The sequence below is a fragment of the Corapipo altera genome, unplaced genomic scaffold (genome assembly GCF_003945725.1).
Source record: "Corapipo altera isolate COAL_440 unplaced genomic scaffold, ASM394572v1 61003, whole genome shotgun sequence".
Taxonomy (NCBI): domain Eukaryota; kingdom Metazoa; phylum Chordata; class Aves; order Passeriformes; family Pipridae; genus Corapipo; species Corapipo altera.
Genome location: NW_020885014.1, coordinates 396,941 through 419,442, shown reverse-complemented (window position 1 = coordinate 419,442; position 22,502 = coordinate 396,941). Strand labels below are relative to the sequence as shown.

At 40.5% G+C, this 22,502-nt stretch overlaps 2 protein-coding genes across 9 annotated transcripts in view; both read left to right on the top strand.

Moving 5' to 3' along the window:
* The first annotated feature begins 4,131 nt into the window (after window positions 1-4,131).
* CUNH5orf63 (chromosome unknown C5orf63 homolog) lies at window positions 4,132-12,453 on the top strand. Of its 5 annotated transcripts, none has more exons than XM_027667610.1 (7): window positions 4,132-4,152; window positions 5,530-5,617; window positions 6,180-6,246; window positions 6,996-7,062; window positions 9,010-9,130; window positions 11,224-11,280; window positions 12,020-12,453. In XM_027667610.1, the coding sequence occupies exons 2-7, from the start codon at window positions 5,606-5,608 to the stop codon at window positions 12,185-12,187; spliced, it is 492 nt and encodes a 163-aa protein (XP_027523411.1). In that variant the 5' UTR covers window positions 4,132-4,152; window positions 5,530-5,605; the 3' UTR covers window positions 12,188-12,453. The 5 variants fall into 5 exon arrangements, with proteins under 5 accessions (XP_027523411.1, XP_027523410.1, XP_027523408.1 ...); XM_027667609.1 differs by lacking the exon at window positions 4,132-4,152 and adding an exon at window positions 4,159-4,425; XM_027667605.1 differs by lacking the exon at window positions 4,132-4,152 and adding an exon at window positions 5,044-5,423.
* A 6,759-nt stretch (window positions 12,454-19,212) lies between these two features.
* MARCH3 (membrane associated ring-CH-type finger 3) overlaps window positions 19,213-22,502 on the top strand; it is a 65,175-nt gene continuing 61,885 nt past the window's right edge. Inside the window, exon 1 of one of the 4 annotated variants that reach the window (XM_027667591.1) lies at window positions 19,213-19,308. The gene's annotated coding sequence lies outside the window, so the exon portion shown is untranslated. Of the gene's footprint in view, window positions 19,414-22,502 lie in introns of all 4 variants that reach the window. The other 3 variants (XM_027667593.1, XM_027667595.1, XM_027667590.1) reach the window with 3 other exon arrangements.

Genomic DNA, 22,502 nt, shown 5'->3' with positions numbered 1-22,502 from the left:
TCAGAGATGAGGGGAGTAGGACATTTGCTACCACTGTTTACCACAGCAGCCTTAACATTTGCTTGCAGATAAGCTAGTGCTTATCCTAGATCCCATAAAAGCCTTTATCTTCCTCAAATGCTCTCCACTGAGCTAGAATTTACGTAAAGTAAATTTGACTATTAAAAAAGCTGTTAAACATAACTCAGCTCTTTCTTAGTACTCAGAGCAAACATATCACAATTATTCTCTGTGCTGCATGCAAAGGAATGGTTTGACCCAAAGCTTTTTAAAGAGAAAGGAAAGAATAATATTGATTTCCAATGGGCTCTGGCTTTGTCTGGAACCAAGTGCTCTATTGGCGCTCAGTAAATTAATGTGTAAATACATGTGTCATCACAGCAATGTTCCAACAGAAAATATTAGATATAAAGTCAGACTACTGTCCAAATCACTATTACAAAATGTGTCATTTATGTGTCACTATGTTTAATGTTCAGATGATCCCTGGGTTAACAGACAGTGAAAGTTCACAAGCAGGCTGTCCTCTCACTTATGTAGGTCACTTAGACAAAAGAAAATGCTCTTCAACTGACATTCATCATTTAAGGAGGCATATTATGGGGTTTTTCAAAGTATATTTCTCAGGATGCTTGACCTCGGGCTAAGATCTCTTAAGAGCTGTTCTTTCCACTTATATTGCAACAATTTGCTCTAATATTAGAATCAAATTCTCTAAAATATTTTCCCAATGTTCCTCCACTCCCTATTCAAGCTATTGAATCTGTGATTCTGTGATTGTTTTTTTCCGATTTGCTGCCTTTTTCATATCTAAGTTATTTGAGCATTAAGAATTTCACATTTCACCCACACAAAAATGATTCCTTCCTCCGGGCAGCCTGTTCCAGTGCTTGATAATCCTTTCAGTGAATAAATTTTTCCTAATACCCAAACCTAATATCCTAAACCTCCTCTGGTGCAATCTGAGGCCATTTCCTCTTGTCCTGTCACTTTTTACCTGGGAGAAATGACTGAACCCCACCTGGCTGCACCTTCCTGTCAGGGAGTTGCAGAGAGCCTCCTTTTCTCCAGGCTGAGTCCCCCCAGCTCCCTCACCCGCTCCTGGTGCTCCAGACCCTTCCCCAGCTCCGTTCCCTTCCCTGGACATGCTCCAGCCCCTCAATGTCTCTCTTGTCTGAGAGGCCCAGAACTGTCCCCATCACTTGAAGTGTGGCCCCAGCAGTGCCCAGGACAGGGATGGGCACTGCCCTGGGCCTGTGAGACACCATGGCTGGGACAGCACAGGAGGGACCATTGGCCTCTTGCCCACCTGGGCAGAGCTGGGCTCATGTCCAGCTGCTGTCACCAGCACCAGAGCTGGGATTGTTCATCCCGGAGAAGAGAAGGCTTCAAGGAAACCTTAGAGCACCTTCCAGTACTAAAAGAGGTCCTACAGGAAGGGTTGAGAGAAACTTTTTGCAAGGGCAAGCTCTGATAGGACAAAGGGGAATGGCTTTAAGCTGAAAAAGGTTAGATTTAACCCAGATATTAGGAAGAAATTCTTAACTATGAAGATGGTGAGGCCCAGGCACAGGTTGCCCAGAGAAGCTGTGGCTGCCCCATCCCTGGAAGTATTCAAGGCCAGCTTGGACGGGGCTTGGAGCAACCTGGGCTAGTGGAAAGTGTCCCTGCCCATGGCAGGGATCTGAAACAAAATAATCTTTAAGGTCCCTTCTAACCCAAACCATTCTGTGATTCTGCGAATCTAAGTCAAAATAACAGGGAAATAAAAGAGAAATCTGGAAGAGCACCGAATTGAAGACCATTAGGCATAGTATGAGTTCTTTTTAGCCCAAATTGTGAAACCATGTTCACACTTTATTTAAGAACTATGAGGGGGGGAGAACCAAACACAGAACTTGTACATCATAGCATGATATCTGTGCAGCAAACCATTGAGCCCTTGAAATTTAAAGACTTCCTATGTGCCATAATGAAAAAATAGTGTGGAGTTGCACTACTTTCAGATCTCAGAACACATTTTTAAACAGCAAACTTTACAGCAATCCACCTTACTCCCAAGCACAGCGATAGTGACATGTGTACTAAGTAGTAATTCTTTCTGCATCTTTAATATTTTTTCATATTTTTCTTCTTAAATTGCTATGAAGATTAAGAAGATTCATCACATAAATACTGGATTAAAAGCAAAGCTAATTTTGTGCTGAGCTTTCTACACATTGGTGGATCAAAAACCTGCCAAAACAATACTGGTCAGTTGCAAAGCATTCTAAATAGTAAATTCTCTTCACGGATGTTTGTAGTATAAGAAACATCTTTTTTTTTTTTTTAACCTATTTATACCAGTTTATAAACAATCTGGTCTAAGGGTGAAACCAGCCCACACCAGATAGACCCAGATGCAGAACTAATAAACACAAGTGACAACAATAAGACCAGTCTGAACAGTTATACAAGCGGTACCAGTTAGTAATTTGGTTAACTGAACTGTGTTAGGCAACATGACAAATCACACTGGAAAGGGGGGGGGGGGGGGGGGGGAAACCCAAAAAAACCAAAAAACCAAAACCAAAACCAAAACCAACCAACCAACCAACCAAAAAAACCACCAAAAAAACACAGCCAGAGTAGCTCTTGACTTCAGCAGCAATTCTGTTTAAATCAATTGACTAGTTTGGGAACTGTGTGCCTGTCTCCTCCAGGTTCCTCTGGGAATTTCAGACACATATCCCAAAGGCAGCTAGACTTGCTTTTAGAGCAAGAGGGATAAAATTAATCTGAGACCTGAGATATCAAGAGCATGCTGCTTATCTCTTTACTTAAGCCTGCTTTTCAACCTGCTTCTGCCCTCTCTCTGTCTTCCTCCTGCTCTTTCTCAGAAAGTAAAAGCCAGGTAGGGGCCAGTTCAGCAATTCCCTTGTGCAAGGCTTGACAGGTCTATACCAGTGCAAACACAAAAGCCTGATACTGGATTTTCTGATTCTGAGAAAAAGAATGAGCATCCAGTGTCAGCTGCCAGCACTAACATATCTGTTCAGCGCAAATGATTAATACAGTGGTTGAAAATGAGTCACTAGGGTCTGGAGTTGATCAACCCTCCTGCTAATTTAAATGGTAGTTAATTAGATATGTCATATCAGCAGGATAGGATTGCTCTCCTGGAAAGCCTTCCCACTACATACTACAATTCTCAAAGCACACATGAAGAGCGGAAGCTGACTTGAGACTATACACCAAAGGATTTGTGTCCCACTCTCAGCTAGGAACAAAGACAACCAAAATCCTGATGGAAATATAGACTCTAAAGGAACATGAGCCTACAGCTTTAATTCCCCATTGGTGAATACTTGCTATATATTATTTAGAACATTTCTGGAGGAAGGAATTCAAACACACCCGACAACTGAAACACTTTGCAGTAGTCAAATGGAGCACCCAGAGCCAAGAAGGGCACGGTACATCAATTTTTATGCCATGGCTATCTCTCATGGACAAGTATCATGGCCATGTATGTCACAATTGGAAGGACCAAAAGCTCACAGGTTCAGACAAGAGTGTGGCAATTCATTTCAGTGGAGAAAGCGTTCTCCCTAGATCTACCAGCTCGATAATTTATTTCAATCAATTTCTTTCCAGCTTTTATTGAAACTCATTGTGTTAATTTGAGCGTATTTCCAACTCAATCTGGATTTATTCGTATACTCAAAAATTCTTTCTTCCTCTTTCTTTTCTCTCTTTTCTCTTTCTTTCTCTTTCCCTTCCTTCCTTCCTCTCCTTCCTTCCTTCCTCTCCTTCCTTCCTTCCCTTTTCCGTCTTTAATTTCCTTTCTCCCTTTCCGTTTTTAATTTCCTTTCTCCCTCCCCTTTCACCCTTTTACCCAAACTCATTTTATTCACTCGTTTTATCCAAAAAACCACCGCCATGCGCTTATAAAGCAGCTCAGGGACTAACAGACCGTTTTCCACGCCAGATCTCTAACTTACTAATAAAGCTTTCTGATTTTTTTTTTTTCCCCCCCTGCTCCTTTCCACCACGACCATTAGGAATCGTTGTGTACTTCCTTCCCTTCCAGGGTGTAACGTCACACCCGGTGCTTCCCCGCGGGGCCCCGCCCGCCGCCCGGGCGTTCCGGCGGAGCCCGGCGGGCAGGAGGTGGGTGAGTTCAACCCGGGCAGGGGCTGAGCCCAGGCCCCGGCAGCGTTCGTCGGGAACCCCCAAGTCCCGGCGGCGGTCCCGGGACGCGTTTCCCCGGGATGAGGTTTTCCCGGGAGGACTCCTCTGTGCTGATGGGCTCTGGATCCTTCTCTCTGCCGGGGGGATTGTCCTTCTCCTTTGGAAGTATCAGCATCAGCAGCCAGGGGTTGTCTCTACGGGAGGATGGGGAAGCTTCTGGATACACTCTGTGCCAGCCTGGGCTCGACCCCGGTACTTGGATCATTCAGCTGGAAACTTTCCAAATAGAGATGCTGAAAAATTATTATCGTTGTTGTTATTATTATTAATTTACTGTATATATGAGATATACTATATATGTTATATGTACCAAATATATACACTACATACATAATGTATAGTACTAAAGTCTATAGTAATGGTACATATTATAGTATACATAGTATATAGTGATATATACTTTATATTATAGTGTATATAGTATATAGTAATATATAGTATATATTATAGTATAATAGGTATAGTATAATTACATATTATACATATTACCTTATATGTTGTATATCATATGCATTACTGTATGTAATATATAATATGTATTTTATATGTTACACAGTATATTATCCTGTATTATGTATTATAATATACTAATGTAAAATGTTATCTAATATTAATATAATTAATACAATAGTGTTAATAGATATGTACTAATAATGTATTGATAGCATCATCATTATTCTATTGATGCTATTAATATATATTAAGACAATAAAAATGTTATTCATATGGTGTAATATAATACATAATATACTATGTTGAAATAATATATAGTTATATACTATATTAAATAGTTGTATATAACATAAAATATGTGATATATATATTATATGCATTATACTATTCCTACTATTGTCTTTGAAACTCTGTTACAACTTTATGTTATGATAGTAGTTTGTTCTTTATGCAAGTTCTGTCTAGTCTTCAGAAAAGGCCATTACAGCAACCTACTGGATGTTATTAACTTGTCTGAAACTGGGAGTATGTCCTTGAACCAGAGTCTGTGATGGATACCACTAGAGGGATCACTGAACAAAATGTGCTGCACCTTGGAATGGAATGACATGTTTATCCTTTCTGGGGTGGAATGCAATGTGCTTGTGGCATTTACCCCAGGCTCCTGTACTTTGGAGGAAAGAATGCATGGAAACATGCACTGCTGGCTATATAACACCACTTGACAGGAACAAGTGGTATTACTGATGATTTTGAATTTTGAGTTGATGTAAGAACCTGATTCTCCCTGAGAGACCTTTAGAGTTATATGCATGTGCAAAAAGATCTTTTTGTATTTTGCAGGCCTCCTCTGAAAGATTACTGGGGTAAAAGCCTTGTGAGGATCTCCAGAGCTGCAGGATTTGGTGTCTCCATCCACATGTGCTTCTCGGTCTGTTGTTGTGGCATCTTATTTTCTTGTTCAGCATTTTCTTGTTTCGCTGGTAGGTAATCAAAAGCAGGCTGCCAGGAAGTTTGTTTTCCTTGATGGCCACAGCTGGTTTTGAGTGAGGGATGACAGGAGACAGGTATTTTAAACCACTGGCGTAGGCCATCAGCATGCATTCTGATATTTGCCCCCACTTGCTTTCCCCATTCTCTTTCAGTTCTAAGTCCTTCCTCATAATATTAAAAGGTACATACTTGGAGAAAAAAATCACCCATGCTTGTCTTTCCTTAATTGATACTAAGATAAAGTTTACACAGATAATTATCTCATCTAAATAATGGCTAGCTTTAATGTCACATTTTATTTTTCCAACAGATGATGATTTATTGGTTCATGGAAATTCTGTTAACAGGAAATGAGTCTAATTTGGCTTTGCAAAGTAGAGCATGGGCCAAGTCCAGACTCCATCATTTATTAAATCATTCTGTATCATTGTAGTATAGGGGAAGGTAAGTTCTCAAATTTGCAAGCAGACTTCTTTGATTTTTTTTTTTTCTGCAGACAGGTCTTTATAGTCACATGGAGGAAGTCTAAAGAGAGATCCAGAATAATCATGTGGCAGATTTTGTGCAGTAGGTTTGCCTGATGCGTGAGTGGAGATTTGCTTTTACCAGCTCCTGACCAATAGCAATGCCACAAGTGTAGGGTTAAACCATTCTCAATATTAAAATCTGTCAGTGTTTGTGCAAAACCACTGATAGTTCGCTTTATCCATGACATTTTAGCTAAATTCAGTAAAATAAGATTAGTAAATTCTGCTGAAAATAATTTCTATGGGGGCAGAACTTTAGTCCAGGTTAAATGCGGCAGGTCTGACTCCTTGCCACCCTAATGATGCTGCCAGGGAAGTCAGGCTGCATTATCTGCACTGTGGGGAACATGAAGCCATCTGACAGTGTCTCACCTTCCCTCAGGGTGAGCTGTTTCAGGGTGCTTTATGCTGGTGGAAGATCAGAGCACGGCTGGGGCCTGGATGAAGATGTGTCAATTTTATGAATCAGGATTAGTCCTTCAGGCCATTTGGAACTGGCATTTCATTATGGCCATGGTATCATTCTATTTAGGTGAATAAACAGACAAACAGGACTCTATTTTCCTTAGGTTATTTATAAAAACATCAGCCAGTCTTATGCTAACCCTGGAAACGGCACATTCTTCCTTCGCTGGTAGTACTGGTCAATGAAGATTTGCTGCTGAATTCCAAAGGTAGTTTACTTGTAATTATATAAAATTGGTAAGGAAGTAAGGCACTGCTAGCTGATTTCTTTCTATGAGATCTTGAAGCTTAGGTACTGATGCTGTTTTATTTGTTCCCCTCTAGCTAATGTTTTGGTAGGAGTTGTCCCCTGGACTCCAGTTTACCAGAGCATGGAGGTATCAAAAAGGAGGTATATAGGACTGAACCAGAGCCATTTTATACACATATGTGTGTGTCAGGGAGAATGTGATACATGGAAATCTTGGGTTTATTCATTCTGCTGTCCACAAAACAATTTGAGACCACTTTCCTTGTTTTGAAAGCACAAAATTTGGCTTGCTAGGCTGGCAACAAAAGCATCCATTAAAAAATTTGCAGAAAGCAGACTATTTGTTTTTGCATTTTTATCCCGCATGTGAGCAGGCCAACATGCTGCAGATGTTCCTCATCCATTCTGGACATCTGTTATGGGCTTAAAAATTCCTAAGTACAACTGAGGCTCTTACTGTCATCCAGGTTTGCATTTTTCCAAAAGGTTCCAAACTTATTTCTGTATTTAATATGTAAAATCCCAGACAGTTCCCAGATTTCCACCTGGCTATGTAAAATAAAGGCAGTAGCTGACAAGGACTGTGACCTTTGTCAGCATGTGCTTGCCAGTCACTTTGCAGTGACAGGAAGTTGCTCTGACTCTAGTACTAGAGAACCTTTTCTGTCTGAAAATAAACCCAAATACTACATGTTGCAGAATACTGTTTTAGATTACTTTATTTGTACATGGCCAAAAATAAAAAAAAAAATCTTGTTCTTTCTTTCCTAGTATCTGAAGCTGTGTTCTAATTTTCAAAGCATAATCCCTTTTCTTGCATTTGTTCTGTTGAATCTTCTTCTGGAAACATGGCAAGTTACCCTTGCCAGCGTCCTCTGGACAAATTAGTGTCTTTTGGCTGTGCAGACTAGTGGAACAGTGTCCTGTCACCCATTTGATTTTCCCGTGGTTGTTACTTAGAATTACGGCAGATAAGTTGAGAGTCCACTGCAATGTTCTTCCTTGATGGTTATGCTGGCTAAATGTCCTCTGTAAAACAAAGCTTTGTATTATTAGTACTGAGAGATTCAGTGAATCCACTGGGCTCTTTTTTACTGTACATCCTAAAATGTGCTTACCAGCTGCGATGTAGTCCTGCTCACACTTAAGCTGTTTAAACTTGTGACATTACATGGTGGTTTTGGGGTTGCCTTTAGTAGAACTACAGGGAAGTTGTGCCTGAACAGAAGTAATTTTGCTTTGTGTAGAAGTGACTTGACTTTCCCAGTGTAAATTCTGGTATCAGGTGTCATGTCTGATGATAGTTCGCATGCAGACTCCCTTTTGCTTCTCTGGTTTTTGCCTCAGTCCTAAAGTGCTTTGTAAAGGTCACGTTAAGACAAAAGTTTGCAGGAAGCACTGTTGTTATTAGTGTTATTATGAACAGGTGACTTCAAGACTCCAGCATGGCACCCTTCAATAACATTAAATTTACTTAAACTCTCAAATCACAAACCCATTAATAACTTCCATAAATTAATTTGCTGTTGCAGGAAGGGTGCAGCAATACTGTGCATGCTTTTCATATTACCAGTTTAAACTCTCGGCTGCAGCTTTTTGTTCACTGCAGAAAGCAGTATATCAATATTCTGATTAGGTACAGATTAGTTTTTTGATGGAATAATTTGAGTAAGTAGAATATGTCAGGCACTGCAGCAAGATTACAGAGGTTCAAAGCACAGCACTTTGCATTTTTAATTATGTAATTCTAACTGGCATCTGTGCTGTTGAAACAGCATGATGCATTTATGTCAACATTTGTTTGGGGGAATTTAGAAGAGGCATTTCCACAAGAAAACAGATGTGTTTTGTTTTTTTGGGTTTTGTTTAATGGAACTGCACTTTTTGAGCTACACAGTGTTTCTGGCGTGCTGCGTAGTAAACCATCTGTCTGATGAATGTGGTGACACCGTGAGCATAAAAATCCTGGGAAAATGGTTTGATTTTGTGTTATTTTAGAACTGTGACTGAAGTATCACATTTGTCTTAATATTAAATTTCATGAGCTAAAACTTGCCACAAACAAACATTTTATTTTTGCCTGAACAGGATGATGGTGCTTCGTTTTCTGAGCAGAACACTGCAGCTAGCAAGACATTCATCCAGTCCACTGGGGAGACAACTCTGCTCAACCAGTGCAAAGAAGCCTGTGCTGACTTTATTCACCAAGGTAAAAGTTGTTTACAGAATAAAGCCAGGCAAGACTGTGTGTTTATCAGCTTTGACATACCTAAATCCAGGTTAAATGGCTCGTCCTTGCTTTTTGTCCCCTTCAAATTTATGTAGCATTGAGCATTTTGCTTTGCTGGTTTCTGTATGCCAGGCTGTTCAATTTCAGCACTACCTGTGAGACTGTAAAATATATCCAAGTAGTGCTGCTAGCACATGAAGAAAGAGTAGATTTTGCTTTACCCTCTTTTTGGTTTTTTGGCAGTGTAACACCAAGAGATACAATGCAGGCACGATTTTTAAGAATATTTAGAAAACAGACGTGATGAGCAGGAATGGTCATTTGTGAACTGTCACCTTCCATGAATTGTTATCAGTTGTTATCTGCAGAGTTCTGCACTTTATTGTAAAGGATGGCACACAGCAGGTTATGCTACACTGACATGATTCTCCTTCAAGAGTAGGGTAACTAGAAATGCAAAGCACTGAGAATGTTCACATCAGTATGGGTGTTTTGAATGTTTGTTCATTCCATCACTAGCCATACAGGAGTGTTTAAACTGTGTAAAAAATTAATAGGTTGAAAAATAAAAGGTCACCATCTATTTCTTAATCAGACCAATGCATGCTATAAAACTATACTTTAAACACCTTTGTCTCCTCCTGCCTGATTCAGCATCAACTCACTGATAATCCAAATGAGATAAGGCAGGGAATAATGATTTTATGTGGGTTAATATTTGGGAAAAAAGCTCTTTGTGTCTTAAAATTTCTAACTGGTAAGACACTGTGAAATCAAATTTTCTAATAGCAGATTTTGAGCAGTTCTCTAAAGTGGCTTTTTGTTGAAAGTGTTTTTAAATGTTTTTCATCCCTGATACCACTGGCAATTGCAAAACAAAATGCAAACTACTTTAGAAGAAAGCTCATTTGCACTGTTAGTTTATGCTAATTACCTCATTTTTTCACTCCTTCCTGTTTTTAAGAATAAAGAGAAAAGAGAAGGCAGAAGGGACCTATGTCTTCTGCAGCCTGTTCAAACTGATAAAAGTTAGCACTACCAAATAGTCTTCCCCTTGCAGTCTCCTTTTTTGACAACAGAAGGATTCATGCAGCAACTGCTTCAACAAAACCATTTTTTTGGTTTTTTTTGCAAGGTTGCTATTAGTTCAGATCAAGTCTCCTGTTTTCCTTTATTGTGCAGCTGTTTCAGTGCTTAAGCCAGCACAAAAGCAGCAGTGACAGCTTAAAATGGCCACAAAACTGCAATCCAACTATGCAGCATAAATGGCAATTATCTGCAGAAATAAAACTGTCCCTTCCGCTTTGTGTGTTATCTAATAGATCTAGTTGACAGCCCAGCATATGTTACTTTGGGAAGGGATTTTTACTACCTGAGCAATAAAAGTCCATTTTGACACTGTAATATGGAGAAGGTTGTCCAAAACAGCTTTATCCAGGAAGCCCAATTACAAATCAACATAAAGCAAGTGATGTCAGAGACTGTTGCATTCTTCTACTGAAAATATGCACTAATATAAATAGACTTTTTAAACAGATTTTGCTGTTTGTTAAAATAGTTCACTATTGATTTTAAACTGGTTCCAATCTTACCAGTACCATGTAGTGCCTAAGCTTGCCATGAGAGTAAGAGCATATTCTTTCCTAGAAGCTCCTGAAAGGAGCCTGGCATGTTGCAGAACTGATGTGCAGGATTCTGGGATGTTCCTTCCAGTCACTAATATCAGATATACCAATCCCTCCAAAAACAATGAGAACTATTAAGAACACAGCACTGCTGATCTTTAGTATCCTGCATAGGTTTTCAGAGCACAAGGACTTGCCTGTGTGGGAAAGACATTTAAGATTAGTTGTGAATAAAAATAGACTATTTAATCCAAAGTAATTCACATGCAGGAAATAAGAAGTAGGTGTTTCAGATCATGTTTAAAGAAGCTCTGGTTCAGGTGGTTGATACTGGGGAGGGAACCTGTATTTGTAATGATCACTCCTGTCTGTGTATGTTACTTTACTGTACAAATGACCTGTGTGTTTTACTGTATGCTTTAAGCTGCTCTGAATATTTTCCTTTAGAAACCATGCCCTCTATGTGATGAAGCAAAAGAAGTTCTTGAGCCATATAAGAGAAAGGTAACATATTGCAATGCTGTATAAGTTTTTTATATTTAGAAAGAACAGTTAATTGGGATTCTTTCTTTGTAAAAGAAAATTGCTTGGATTTATTTGCACCTGTTATTCTTTCATGGATGACCTCTTCAAGACAATTTCAGCACTGACTTCCATAAAACTCATTATCCAAAAGCATTTTGAGACAACAATGCTGAAATAAGTATTGGCAAACTAAACAAATATACACCTTTTTGCAATAGTTCTTGAAACCACTGCTTTTGTAAATACTGTTGCCTTGCCTGAAAGAGGAATTTACAACTTTCATGAGGCCGGTAATGATATAATTTGGGAAGGATGTTAGTAAGTGGGGCTTTGAGTATTTGAGTTATATGTGATTGCAATTTTTGCCATTCTTCAAGCAGGTTTTGATGTCTCTCCTGAAGGATGAAACTGTTAATGGAAGCATTAAGAGTTGTTTCACTCTGATGTGTTGCTGGCTGCATATTTGTTGTGGTTGGTGTTCACAGGAAAGTGGTTCTGCACAGAGGAACAAAAATATAATCCTGAGCTAGGGAGAGAGTCCTTTGTGGTTATACGCAGTTTGTACTCATAAAATGAAGAATTACCTACAACAGAAAGAGTAAATCCTAAAGCATTAAGAAAACAGCCTTGCATTTCTCAGAAAACTATTGATCAAAAGATAAATAGGCATTATTTTTCAGTGTCCAGTAGGAATTGACATATTTCTTTTCTATCACAGTTTATTTTGCAGGAGGTAGATATTACACTTCCAGAGAACTCGGCATGGAATGATAAATACAAATATGACATACCTGTTTTTCATTTAAATGGGAAGTTCCTAATGAAGCATCGAGTGGACATTAAAAAGTTCGAGGACCAACTTAAGAAACTGGAGTTGCAAAAATGATGAAAACCAGTGAAGAAAATGCAGCTGCTTTGGTATGGATCTGAAAGGCCTGTGCAAAACGTACTGTGCACTGTGTGGAAAACCAGTATGCATTATCTGGCCTTGTGTTTTCTGGAACATACAGTGTCAGTGTGCAAAAAACTTGAGTGATTTGTGTTCTGTTTTGTATTAATCACCCAGCCCAGCTGCACTGGTAGCTCATTTGCTGCTCTCCTGGGCAGGCTTTGCACTGACAGAATAAATGCTGCTCCATAACAACAGATAAAGTGAACTGTGTTCGTATTGGGTTTCTGCGGCAAGCTTTTGGTATCTGGGGAGGCTGCAGGGGTGGTTTCTGTCAGAAGCTGACAGAAGCTTCCCTCATATCCAACAGAGCTAATGCCAGCCAGCTCCAGGACAGACCTGCTGCTGGCCAAGACTGAGCCCATCAGAAATGGTAGTGATACCTCTGGGATAACATATTTAAGAAGGGAAAAAAACCTGCACAACGGCAGTGCAGCCAAAGAGAGGGGTAAGAACATGTGAGAGGAACAACTCTGCAGACCCCCTGGTCAGCAGAAGGAGGGGCAGGAGGTGCTCCAGGCACTGGAGCTGAGGTTCCCCTGTAGCCTGTGGTGCAGCCCATGGTGAGGCAGCTGTGCCCCTGCAGCCCATGGAAGCTGACACATCCACCTGCAGCCCGTTGGAGGACCCCACACCAGAGCAGGTGGAGGCACCTGAAGAAGTCTGTGACCTTGTGAGAAGCCTGTGCTGGAGTAGGTTTCCTGGCAGGACCTGTGACCCTGTGGGGGACCCATGCTGGAGCAGCCTGTTCCTGAAGGACTGCACCCTGTGGAAAGAGAACAATGTGAGAACAGTTTGTAAAGAGCTGCAGCTTGTGGGAAGGACTCACTCTGAAGAAGTTTGTGGAGGAGTGTCTCTCATGGGTGGGACCCCACACTGGAGCAGGGGAAGAGTCTAAGGAGGAAAGAGCAACAGAGACAATGTGCGACAAAATGGCCACAACACCCATTCTCTATCTCCCTGCACTGCTGAGAGAAAACTGGGAGTAAAGTTAAGCCTGGGAACAATGGAGGTGTGGGAGGAAGGTGTTTTTCAGATTTTTTTTCTCATTACTCTACTCTGATTTGATTGGTAATAAACTAATTTCCCTAAGTCAAGTCTGTTTTGCCTGTGACAGGAATTGGTGAGTGATCTCTCTATGTCCTCATCTCAACCCACAAGCCTTTAGTTGTATGTTCTCTCCCCTGTCCAGCTGGTGAGGGAGCTCAAAGCGTGGCTTTGGTGGGCTTGTAGCATCCAGCCAGGATCAGTCTACCAGTGTTTCAGGGTAGTTAGCACATGTAAGTTGTAGGTCTCTAAGAGGCTTCCTTGAAGAAGTCTGGGAGTCTATCCCGAGTTCTCATTTGAAATGGAGAAGAGAGAATTTAAGTTAAAAGGACACTTGATTAAACACCACACACTGACTGAAGCAGTGTGTGCTTCACAGTTTTGATAAAGCTGTTACTAACACTTTAACACTGAATAATTTATTTTTCTTCTAGTGAGGTGAATATATGTTGCACTTTATCTACTGCAGGAAGTTTTGTCAGAAAAGAACCACATTTCAGTTCTGTCTGCAACACAACTACAAATCCATCTATCTCATGGCAAGTGCCATTTTATCAAGGATTACTGCAGTTACTTCATTGGCATCATTGGCAATGCAGGTATGTGAAGTAGATAGAATGCCTAAGTTAAATATATTTTCAGGAGGAGGAGAACGACAGATTGAGGAAAAGTCAATTAAGTTAAATAGTCTGTAATAAGCACTGGAGAAAGTTGCTGGTATTTTTTATCTGCTTAATAGATTCGCTGACATGGAAACTAATCCCTACATGCTGCACTTCTGTTCTTCCTATTGTGATATTCAGTCTTCTCTCATCACTGGGAATTTAAAAATTCTTCACAGATGGAAGAATCCAGACACAATGCCCAGCTGGCACAGTAGAATTCATTATGGACTCTTTTAAGTTTTGGAGAATGGTTTAATAAGAAGCCACCTATGGTGAAAATGGGCTGTTCCTTTAGGGCCCCATCCTACAGTGTCTTTAGCATTTGACAGATAATTTACAATCTGATGCTGATGTATTCCGCAAGATGAAAAATTTCTGGGCAGAGGGGAGTAAGAAATGAAAACTTTCTTCCAGTTTTATCAGCTTGAGTCCACTCAGGGCCTGAAACTATCCAAGATTTCCCAGGAGGGAGATCTGTGCCTTTTTTATAGCACAGAACTTCAGGTAAGTTCAGCCAAATCATCCATCCATGGTGCTTTTCATCACCATTAGCAGGGCTCTAGAGACAACAATATCTATACTTTCTGCAGTTCTTAATGCTACAGCCAAACTTCTAACTGTACCACAAGTTACTATTAAATAATAGGTCCAAATGACCTCTGTAAGCAAGCACCACTTGCTTTTCTTCTGTAATGTGAGATGGTTTCAGAAGGCCTAGGTTTTTCCTTACTGAGGTTTTGTAGTAAGAGAACTACATAGAGCACTTGTCAACCATAGATCAACCAGAGGTCATGTGGACTTGCCTTTGTTTTATTTTTAATAAGGTCTGATTTGGTAAGAAAAAAAATAGAAGCTAAAAGCAAACTTCTTAATCATTTTAGAAGATGATGAATCCCTTGTTCCTTATTCTCTTAGACTGTGGAGATTTTCTTCTGTAGCCAGTGCCAGATATTCTTCCCCCTTTATTTTGTAATATGATTGCCATAATAGCTTTTGTCTGTGGTGTGGCCTTTAACAGTGAAATGAAGGTTTTCCATTAGTTGTGGCTGTGGGTGCTAATAGCATATAACATACAGAGAAGGGGTGGCTGCTTCTTCCAACCCTTCTTCTGGTGTGCAGTCAAAAAAACCCTGCACTGTGCATTCCTCAGTCTTATTTTCCTTGTCAACAAAAGTAGCAAAAGTAAACCCATGTGTAAGGAACAGGCCTGGACTCTAGGGTGAAGGTGGTAAAATGCCCTCTTCTCATCAGTTTGGACACAGGGATAGGAGGTGAAAACACATCAATAAGGAGCATTGATGGCACAGTTCAGAGAAGGAGCCGTGCTATAAACTGTTTACAGGACAACTGTTGAAGGACAAGGTGAGGAGAAAAGGTGTTACAGTCCATTTTGTACCGTAGGTGCCACTGCAGGTTTCTCATTGCAAAATTAAGTTGTGTTCAGGTTGGTGGAGATATTATTCCCTTCTCTTTTATTTTCTCAGACAATACAAAACACTGAAGTAAAAACTCCAGGAGGCCACCCTCTTTTCCAAAGCCATCAGCCCTGCCAGTGGAATAAGGCATTCCATTACTACTGATGCCTTAAGCCCCTAATGTTTTTTTTATTTTTCTAATATTTATAAGCCTTATACGTTTTATAAGTAGATTTTAAAAGCAGCAACCCTCACTCCCTTGTCCCTTTCCCTGTAGCACCCTTAGTTTACACATTCCTTAACCCTCTTACCCCATTCTATGCACCCTATATCACTCCTACCCCTGAATCCAGTAGAAATGTTTAGTCTCTTGACAAGGCAAGGCTGTTTGGACAACAGCATATCAGGGCCTGAATAACAAAACGGAGTAAAAAATTAGGTGAATATGTACCCTCTGTGCCCCGAAGAAGATGAAGATTGCATGAAGAGATGGTCCCAAAAGACCCCAGACCCATTTCTCAGGGGTTGGACCCGGGGCAGTCCAGAGTAAAGGCCACAGGGTGGACACATTTGGGATTGGATGTATGGTATTATAAAATGTAACATCTTGGGCACAGCGGACACGCCGTGTAACATCTTTTGCCTTGGCACATTAAACCCTTTCCTTATCTCACCCCTAATTAACTGCTCTGGAGTTTTTCTTAGCACCAGCCGAGCAGGCATCACTACCTTCACATAAGAGTTCAGATCTTCTAAGTAGCAGATCACACAGAGAAGCCTTTCAGCATCATCTTCTGTTTCTCTGCCATTATCAATCCTAAAAGTAGTAATGTGAATTTGTGACCCTATACCGAAAATAATTTAGTAACCTCAGTGGGTCTAGAACTTAACATCGAATAGTTAATTGCTTTCCATTTCTTTTGACACGTGGGGAGACTGTGTGACTTAGTGGTCTGCCACCTTCATTTTCCAAGAAAGGATGCATCATATGTAAATTGAGTGGGTTTTTTCTTCTTTTTGCATATAATAAATACAGCAGTCTCCCAGCACGTGCATCTCTCTAATAAATGTGTTAAAGTATAACACATATATTAAAATGAGAAGGCATATGCCCCTGCTGAATATATACTTACAGAGCACTATGCAACTTTGTGAAAACTGGCAATTTACCCTTTTGACAGTGAGTATTAGCAGGAGTGCAAAAGTCCATAATGTACTATCCCTGTAATGTAAAAACAGCTTGAATGCAAGATGAATTTATTTCCTATTTCTGGCCAATTAAAAGGCACATACACAATGTCCTGTCTTCTACCAGTAACTATTAACAGCAAATACCCACCAGGCTTAGTTGCTTATATGTTCTACTTCTCTGACTCAATATTTGTGTCTTTAAATCATATACAGTATACAAAGAGATCATCTCATTTTTTCAAGCATAGAACTCCTAGCACAGTGTCTTCCTGTCCAAACTGGCCTGTGATACATAATCTCAGATGCAGCTTTAATCATATGACCATCTGGATTAGCTACATGTGGAAGTAAACAAAGCCCCATGTGCAAGCGTTTACAAGATCATATCTCAGTTTTTCTTCTCTTCATCACTTTCCAGACGGCTTTGCCTTGTACTCTACCAATAACGTATCTTTTTTTTTCTATTGTGTCCTGCTGCCAAGAAGTTCCATCCCATTCTTGTGAAGCTGTTTTACCTTGTACACCCAAACCTGAGTCCTTGCAAAGCAAGACTGGAGCAGTGAGATACATCTGAATAAAAAAGTTTCCAGTTAGGGAACTCCAACTGAATACTGATTTGTGCTGCTTCAGCAAAAAACAAAACAAAACAAAACCGTGGTAAGAACAACAAAACCACCCTCTGTCCTCTATCCTCACCTCTTGCAGCATTTCAGATGAAACTCTAGTTCTTGGTCTTCATCTTCCAATGATAACTGACACATGACCAGGATATCCAAAGGGTAAAACGAGTTCCTCCAGAGGACAAATACTCTCAGGAGTCTGTCTTGTCCATGGAATGAACGGCAGGGACTGAGGGCACTCCAGACCTTCCTCATTTTTCCTCAGTGCTGCCTTCTGGAGTGTATATGGTTGGTTGCAACTCTATGCACAGAATATAAACTAAATCCCTCCCAGTCATACACAAATCTAACTGCAATGAGACACAGCTAAATCCACTCAGTTTTCCTGAGACAAAAGGACAACTTTTGATATAGATTACTGGGTTTGTTCTTGTAAGTTTGGGGGTTGGTGGGTTTTTTTGTTTGTTTGGGGGTTTTTTGGTGGTTTTTTTTGGTTTTTTGTTTGGGGGGGGGTGTGATTTTTTCTTTCCTTTTTTTTTTTTTTTTTTTTTTTGGGGGGGGGTGCTTTGAGTTTTTTTGTTTGTTTGTTTTTGGTTTGAGTTTTGGGGTTTGGATTTTTTTGCCAGTTATGACATTCCCTGAACTTTCCCTGAAGATCTGCTTCCAGGAAGGTGACAGAAGTCTCTCCATCCATGTCCCCCAATGCAGAAAAACACTCTGAATCAAGCCCCCAAGCATTTTGGCCAGGTGGCAGCTCCCAAGCAAACAGCAGAGGGGTAGCTCTGTGCTGACTGTGACATTTGACATCTGTCATGCAGAAGGCATATCTCAATGAATATGCCTTTGCTGTCATTGCTGCTGTGCAAGAAAGTTTGTGGGATAGAGGACATTAATCCACTGGTAACCAGGATCATTAATTTTGTATCTCACAAAACAGAATGTTAAGTTGAAGACAAGTGCTTTAAAAGCATCACTGCAAGATTCAGACGCTTAAAGACAAAAAAAAAAAAGGTGGTCAGAAACCACATTTAGGCACACAGGTTTGATGTGTGTGTAGTTCTAGATGCAGATTTAAGCTTCTACTCTAGGAGGCGATACAGCCATTGCAAAAAGTTCTCCAAAGGTGCCAGGAGCTGTCACTAAGGTCTGTTGGCGAGGCTGGGATGCAGGTGACTTCTTTAATATTCCCACTCCAGTGAGCATCCACATTTCTTCTCAATTTACCTCATTTGCGTCCTGCTAAGCTATACTGAGTGACTCAAACAACCAGGCTGCGCTCTCCCGTTTCATTTTAATACACAGGTGGCACCTGTGTGCTGTTTCCATTTCTACCTGGGAGAGCACCTGTGTTGCTGAGGGTGCAAATATAGGTGGGGGTTTTTGTTCTGCTAATGAGAAAGTAGGTGACTTCTCCTTCTCTTGTGATTTGGCTTCTAGTAAAATTTCAGTATGTCTCGGTGCTTTAATGTGCACTTGTATCAAGGAGACACAGCAGTCTTATGAAATGCTCTCTCAGCCCTGCAACATTCCTTTATTTCTGAACAAAGCAAGCAAGGCTGAGTGCGAAAGGCAGGGAAATGGACAGCTACAGTTAAGCAAAGAAAAATATTTGCCTTCAGGATTCCTGTAGGTTATTCCTTGCTATTTTTGGAAGTCGGAGCTGTCATTTTAGATCCGGCTTTAACTGAGTCTCAGCAACTTGGACATTTTCATTGGCATCAACATGAGCTCCACAGGGGCAGAGGTACAGCAGGCCCCCAGGAAAGCTTTTTCTCTCAGACTATCAAGAAACAGCTATTTTAAGGTTTTAACTACTTTGTGACAAGAAAAATTTGAATTCTTTTATTTTTCTTGGGGGGGGGGGGGATGTTTATTTTGTTGGGAGATTTTTTTTGTAGTTTTGGTTTAGTTTGCCTTTTTTTTTTTTAATCTAGACTTGATTCGGGCAGTGTTCCCTTTATCACCAGGACTTACTGAAAGCTGTCGCTACCCCGCGGCTCCTTTGTGTCGCTTCTACTCCGTGGGTTCCGCCGGGGGAAGAAGAGGAGGAGAAAGAGGAGGAGGAGGAGGAGGGGTTGATGGCAGTAGGGTCCTGTGACAGCAGCCGAACCGAAGGCACCGTACGTGGGTCGCTCGGGGTTTGGCGGCTTCTGCTCCTGGCTCCTTGTTTGTTTGGCTGTTTCGTTTGTGTTTTGGAAGGACAGCGGAAGGTCCGTGTGGAGGAAGTAAGTGCAATGGAACACATGCAAATAGAAATGCCTGGCTATGGGGGGGCTTGTGCTTTCTGTTCAGGAATAAACTGCTGCTTCTTTTTTATTCTTATTCTTGTTGTTATTATTATCATCATTTTCCAGTAGTATAGCTGAGGTTTAATTTTAACTCTTTCATTAAAAAAAAGGCATGTAAAGAGTAATAATGTCCAGCTTGAAGTGACATAGTTGAAGGCTGTTTCAGTCATAATTAGCTTCAGGACTTTGGAACAGGGGGAGAAAAGACAGTTTCTTTCTGTTATAGAGGTTATACAAATCATAGCCATTTTTAGGATTCAGCCTTAGAATTCCATATCCTTTTGCCTTTTTTCCTCCCACCTTTAAACTGCCAGGGATCATATGGCTTTCTGCAAATACAAGGGATTTTGAAACTACTCAGTTATTGTACTTGCACATAGCAGAGGAGTTTAACTTTAAATGCAAACAGTTTCTTTAAACTTAGATTTAACCCTGTGTTGCACTCACTTTGGCCATACGCTGCTGATGGTGAATGCAGGGCATGTACCAAATAGTGTCTTAACTCCACAGAGTAACCTAGCTATTTCCAAGTCATGATAACAGTGAGAGCAGAGGATATTTATCTATTAGAGATTACTTGTTTTGACCTTTAAATAATTGCTAATGGCTTAGTCTGTTGCTGTTTGTTAGGCTGATGAAGCAGTGAAGTTGCAACTTGTATTTCTGTGTTATTATTTTCACGGTATCTCGGGGTGTGTTTTGGAACTTCCAGATGATGGAATACTTTGTGTGCAGTGGTTACAGGCTCACTCAGGTACCACACTCCTCTGGGAACACATGGATCAGTGGCTGCTAGATTTCCCAATCAGAAGTGATTTTGTTGTCTGTTCTGATCTCTTGCTTATTATAGGCCAGAGGATTTCACAAGTAAATTCTGTATCAAGCCCACAACTTCTATGAGGTCTTCACTTGCATGTCTGTAACAGGTTCCATGGAGTTCAAGCATGTTTCAAACTGCCTAGTGGCTCACAGGCTTGAGCTCTAGAAGGGTGGGTAACATCTGCTATTTTAAATGTCTATAATTAGGCTGAGAGATATTTTGAGCTATCAAAATATGGTTTTGCATATAATGCTTATTAAAATACATCAGGATAATCAGGAACTCTTTACAGGTAGTTCTTGTGGCATTTGTCCTGGAAGAGCCACCTTCTCTTTGCATGAGGGTGAAACACTGTGGGGCTCCTCCAAATGACTTTGGATTTGCTGTTTCAGAGTTCTTTGTTCTCCCTGGGCTGTGGTGCAAAAATGATACCTTGGTTTCTGCTGGTTTTTATTCTGCTTTCCTGAATTTGCTTGTCAAGCAACAGTCGGGTTCTGTTGCACTGGCTGTGCTTTTTTAACTGTGGTCTTCAGACGTGCTGTTATCTTTGTATTCATGTGCCTATGCTGTTTCTGATGCCTCAGTTGACTCTCCTAACACTGGATGTATGTATGGGTATGTTCACAATGTGCTTGGTTGCTTTGGAGAACATCAGAAGGGAAAGTAAGTGAGAAAAAGAAAAGAAAAACATCAGGGAAGAGAAGAAACCTGGCATGTTGCCACTGAAGTATGTGGCTTATCTAAAAGGATAGTTTACCTTTGTCTGCTCTCTGTTAAAACACTTTCCTGAATTTGTGTAGGATCTCCTCCTCTGCAGTACATACAAACTCTTTCAGAGATGTGTGTAGTGTCAGAAACTTCACCTACTTTGAAAATACAGCTGATATCTGCATAGCGTGCTCTTTGCAATTCTCCAGGCTCTCTTGATACAAATTTTAGAGGGGCTGTTTTTGATGACCGCCTGAATGGATTCATCCTCACACCATCATTAACCAAATGACATACTACCCTAGAGATAACTCCACCTAGGAAGATCAGGCCTGGAAGAGCCATTGTGGGCATCCTTCCTTTAATCGAGAACATGGATTGTAAACTGATGAGAAGTATGTGAGTACATTACAAAAGTAAGCACAGCAGATTTCCACTGCTGAAGAAGGTGTCTTCCTTTTCTTATGGAAGCTGGCAGGAAGAAATGCTTCCTGCTGCTTAGACACACAGTCCTAAAGGGAGGAAAATTATTAGTGACACAGTGCAGGAAGGCTTGTCACAAAATCAAAGTACTGCAAATTGTTGGAAGTGATAACACAGAGTAGAACACTTATCAAGGAATTCTTGCCTTACTTCTGTGTCATCCTTGCTGTGTCAGTTCACTTAATGCTGTGCTGTAAATATATTTGAGTGCCCTTACCATGATATACCTCTTCACACAGCATACAGTCTTGTATTTTTCTTTCCTGTGATTCCTGAACCTGTTTTCACATGAATAAAAAGCAACAGGAAAGGGAAAAGAGCTACTGTCTCTCACTTTGCTCTCAGTTAAACAACATAGACCAGAATTAATTAATAATTGTAATTATATTTTGTGTCTTGAAGATACTGATGATATTTTCGATTCCAGATTGATGCATCTCTAACTTCCTTTTTTTCCACTGCGGCAACAAAGCCAGCAAAGCTCTTAAACACATGCCTATTTTAAGCCTGCCAGCAGTCCCTTTGACTTAATTCAGCTGAATGGCTGAGGACAGTCGTTTAATATAAAATTCTCCCTGTCCTGATGGCAGTCAAAGTTGTGGTTTTGAGAGAATAGGAGGGAGGGAAAGGGGAGAAGCCATTTATTCCTGAAACCAAGCATGACTTGGACACAGTTCTTCTGCAAAAATTCTCAAAGAAAGTGTGTGTTAAAAATTCTGATGTCTTGGTACTTGCTTTCATCCTGACACTAAAGTGTTTTGTGGAAAACTAAAAAGTTCTCCCCCTGAAAGTATCAGAACATTCTGGTTTGGCATTTTTCAGGTGAAATGTTTAGTTTCCAACTTTTGTGTTTGGTGTCAGCATTAAACCCATCATGAACCCATGTCAGTGCAATAGGCTTCTCTCTCTTGAGCACCTTTGAGTACCCTGAGTGTCCTCTTTCATTAGAGATCCTGAGCTGGTTATCTCTCCTGTGTGACACTGGGATCTCAGAGGTACTCACAGAGTGATGGAT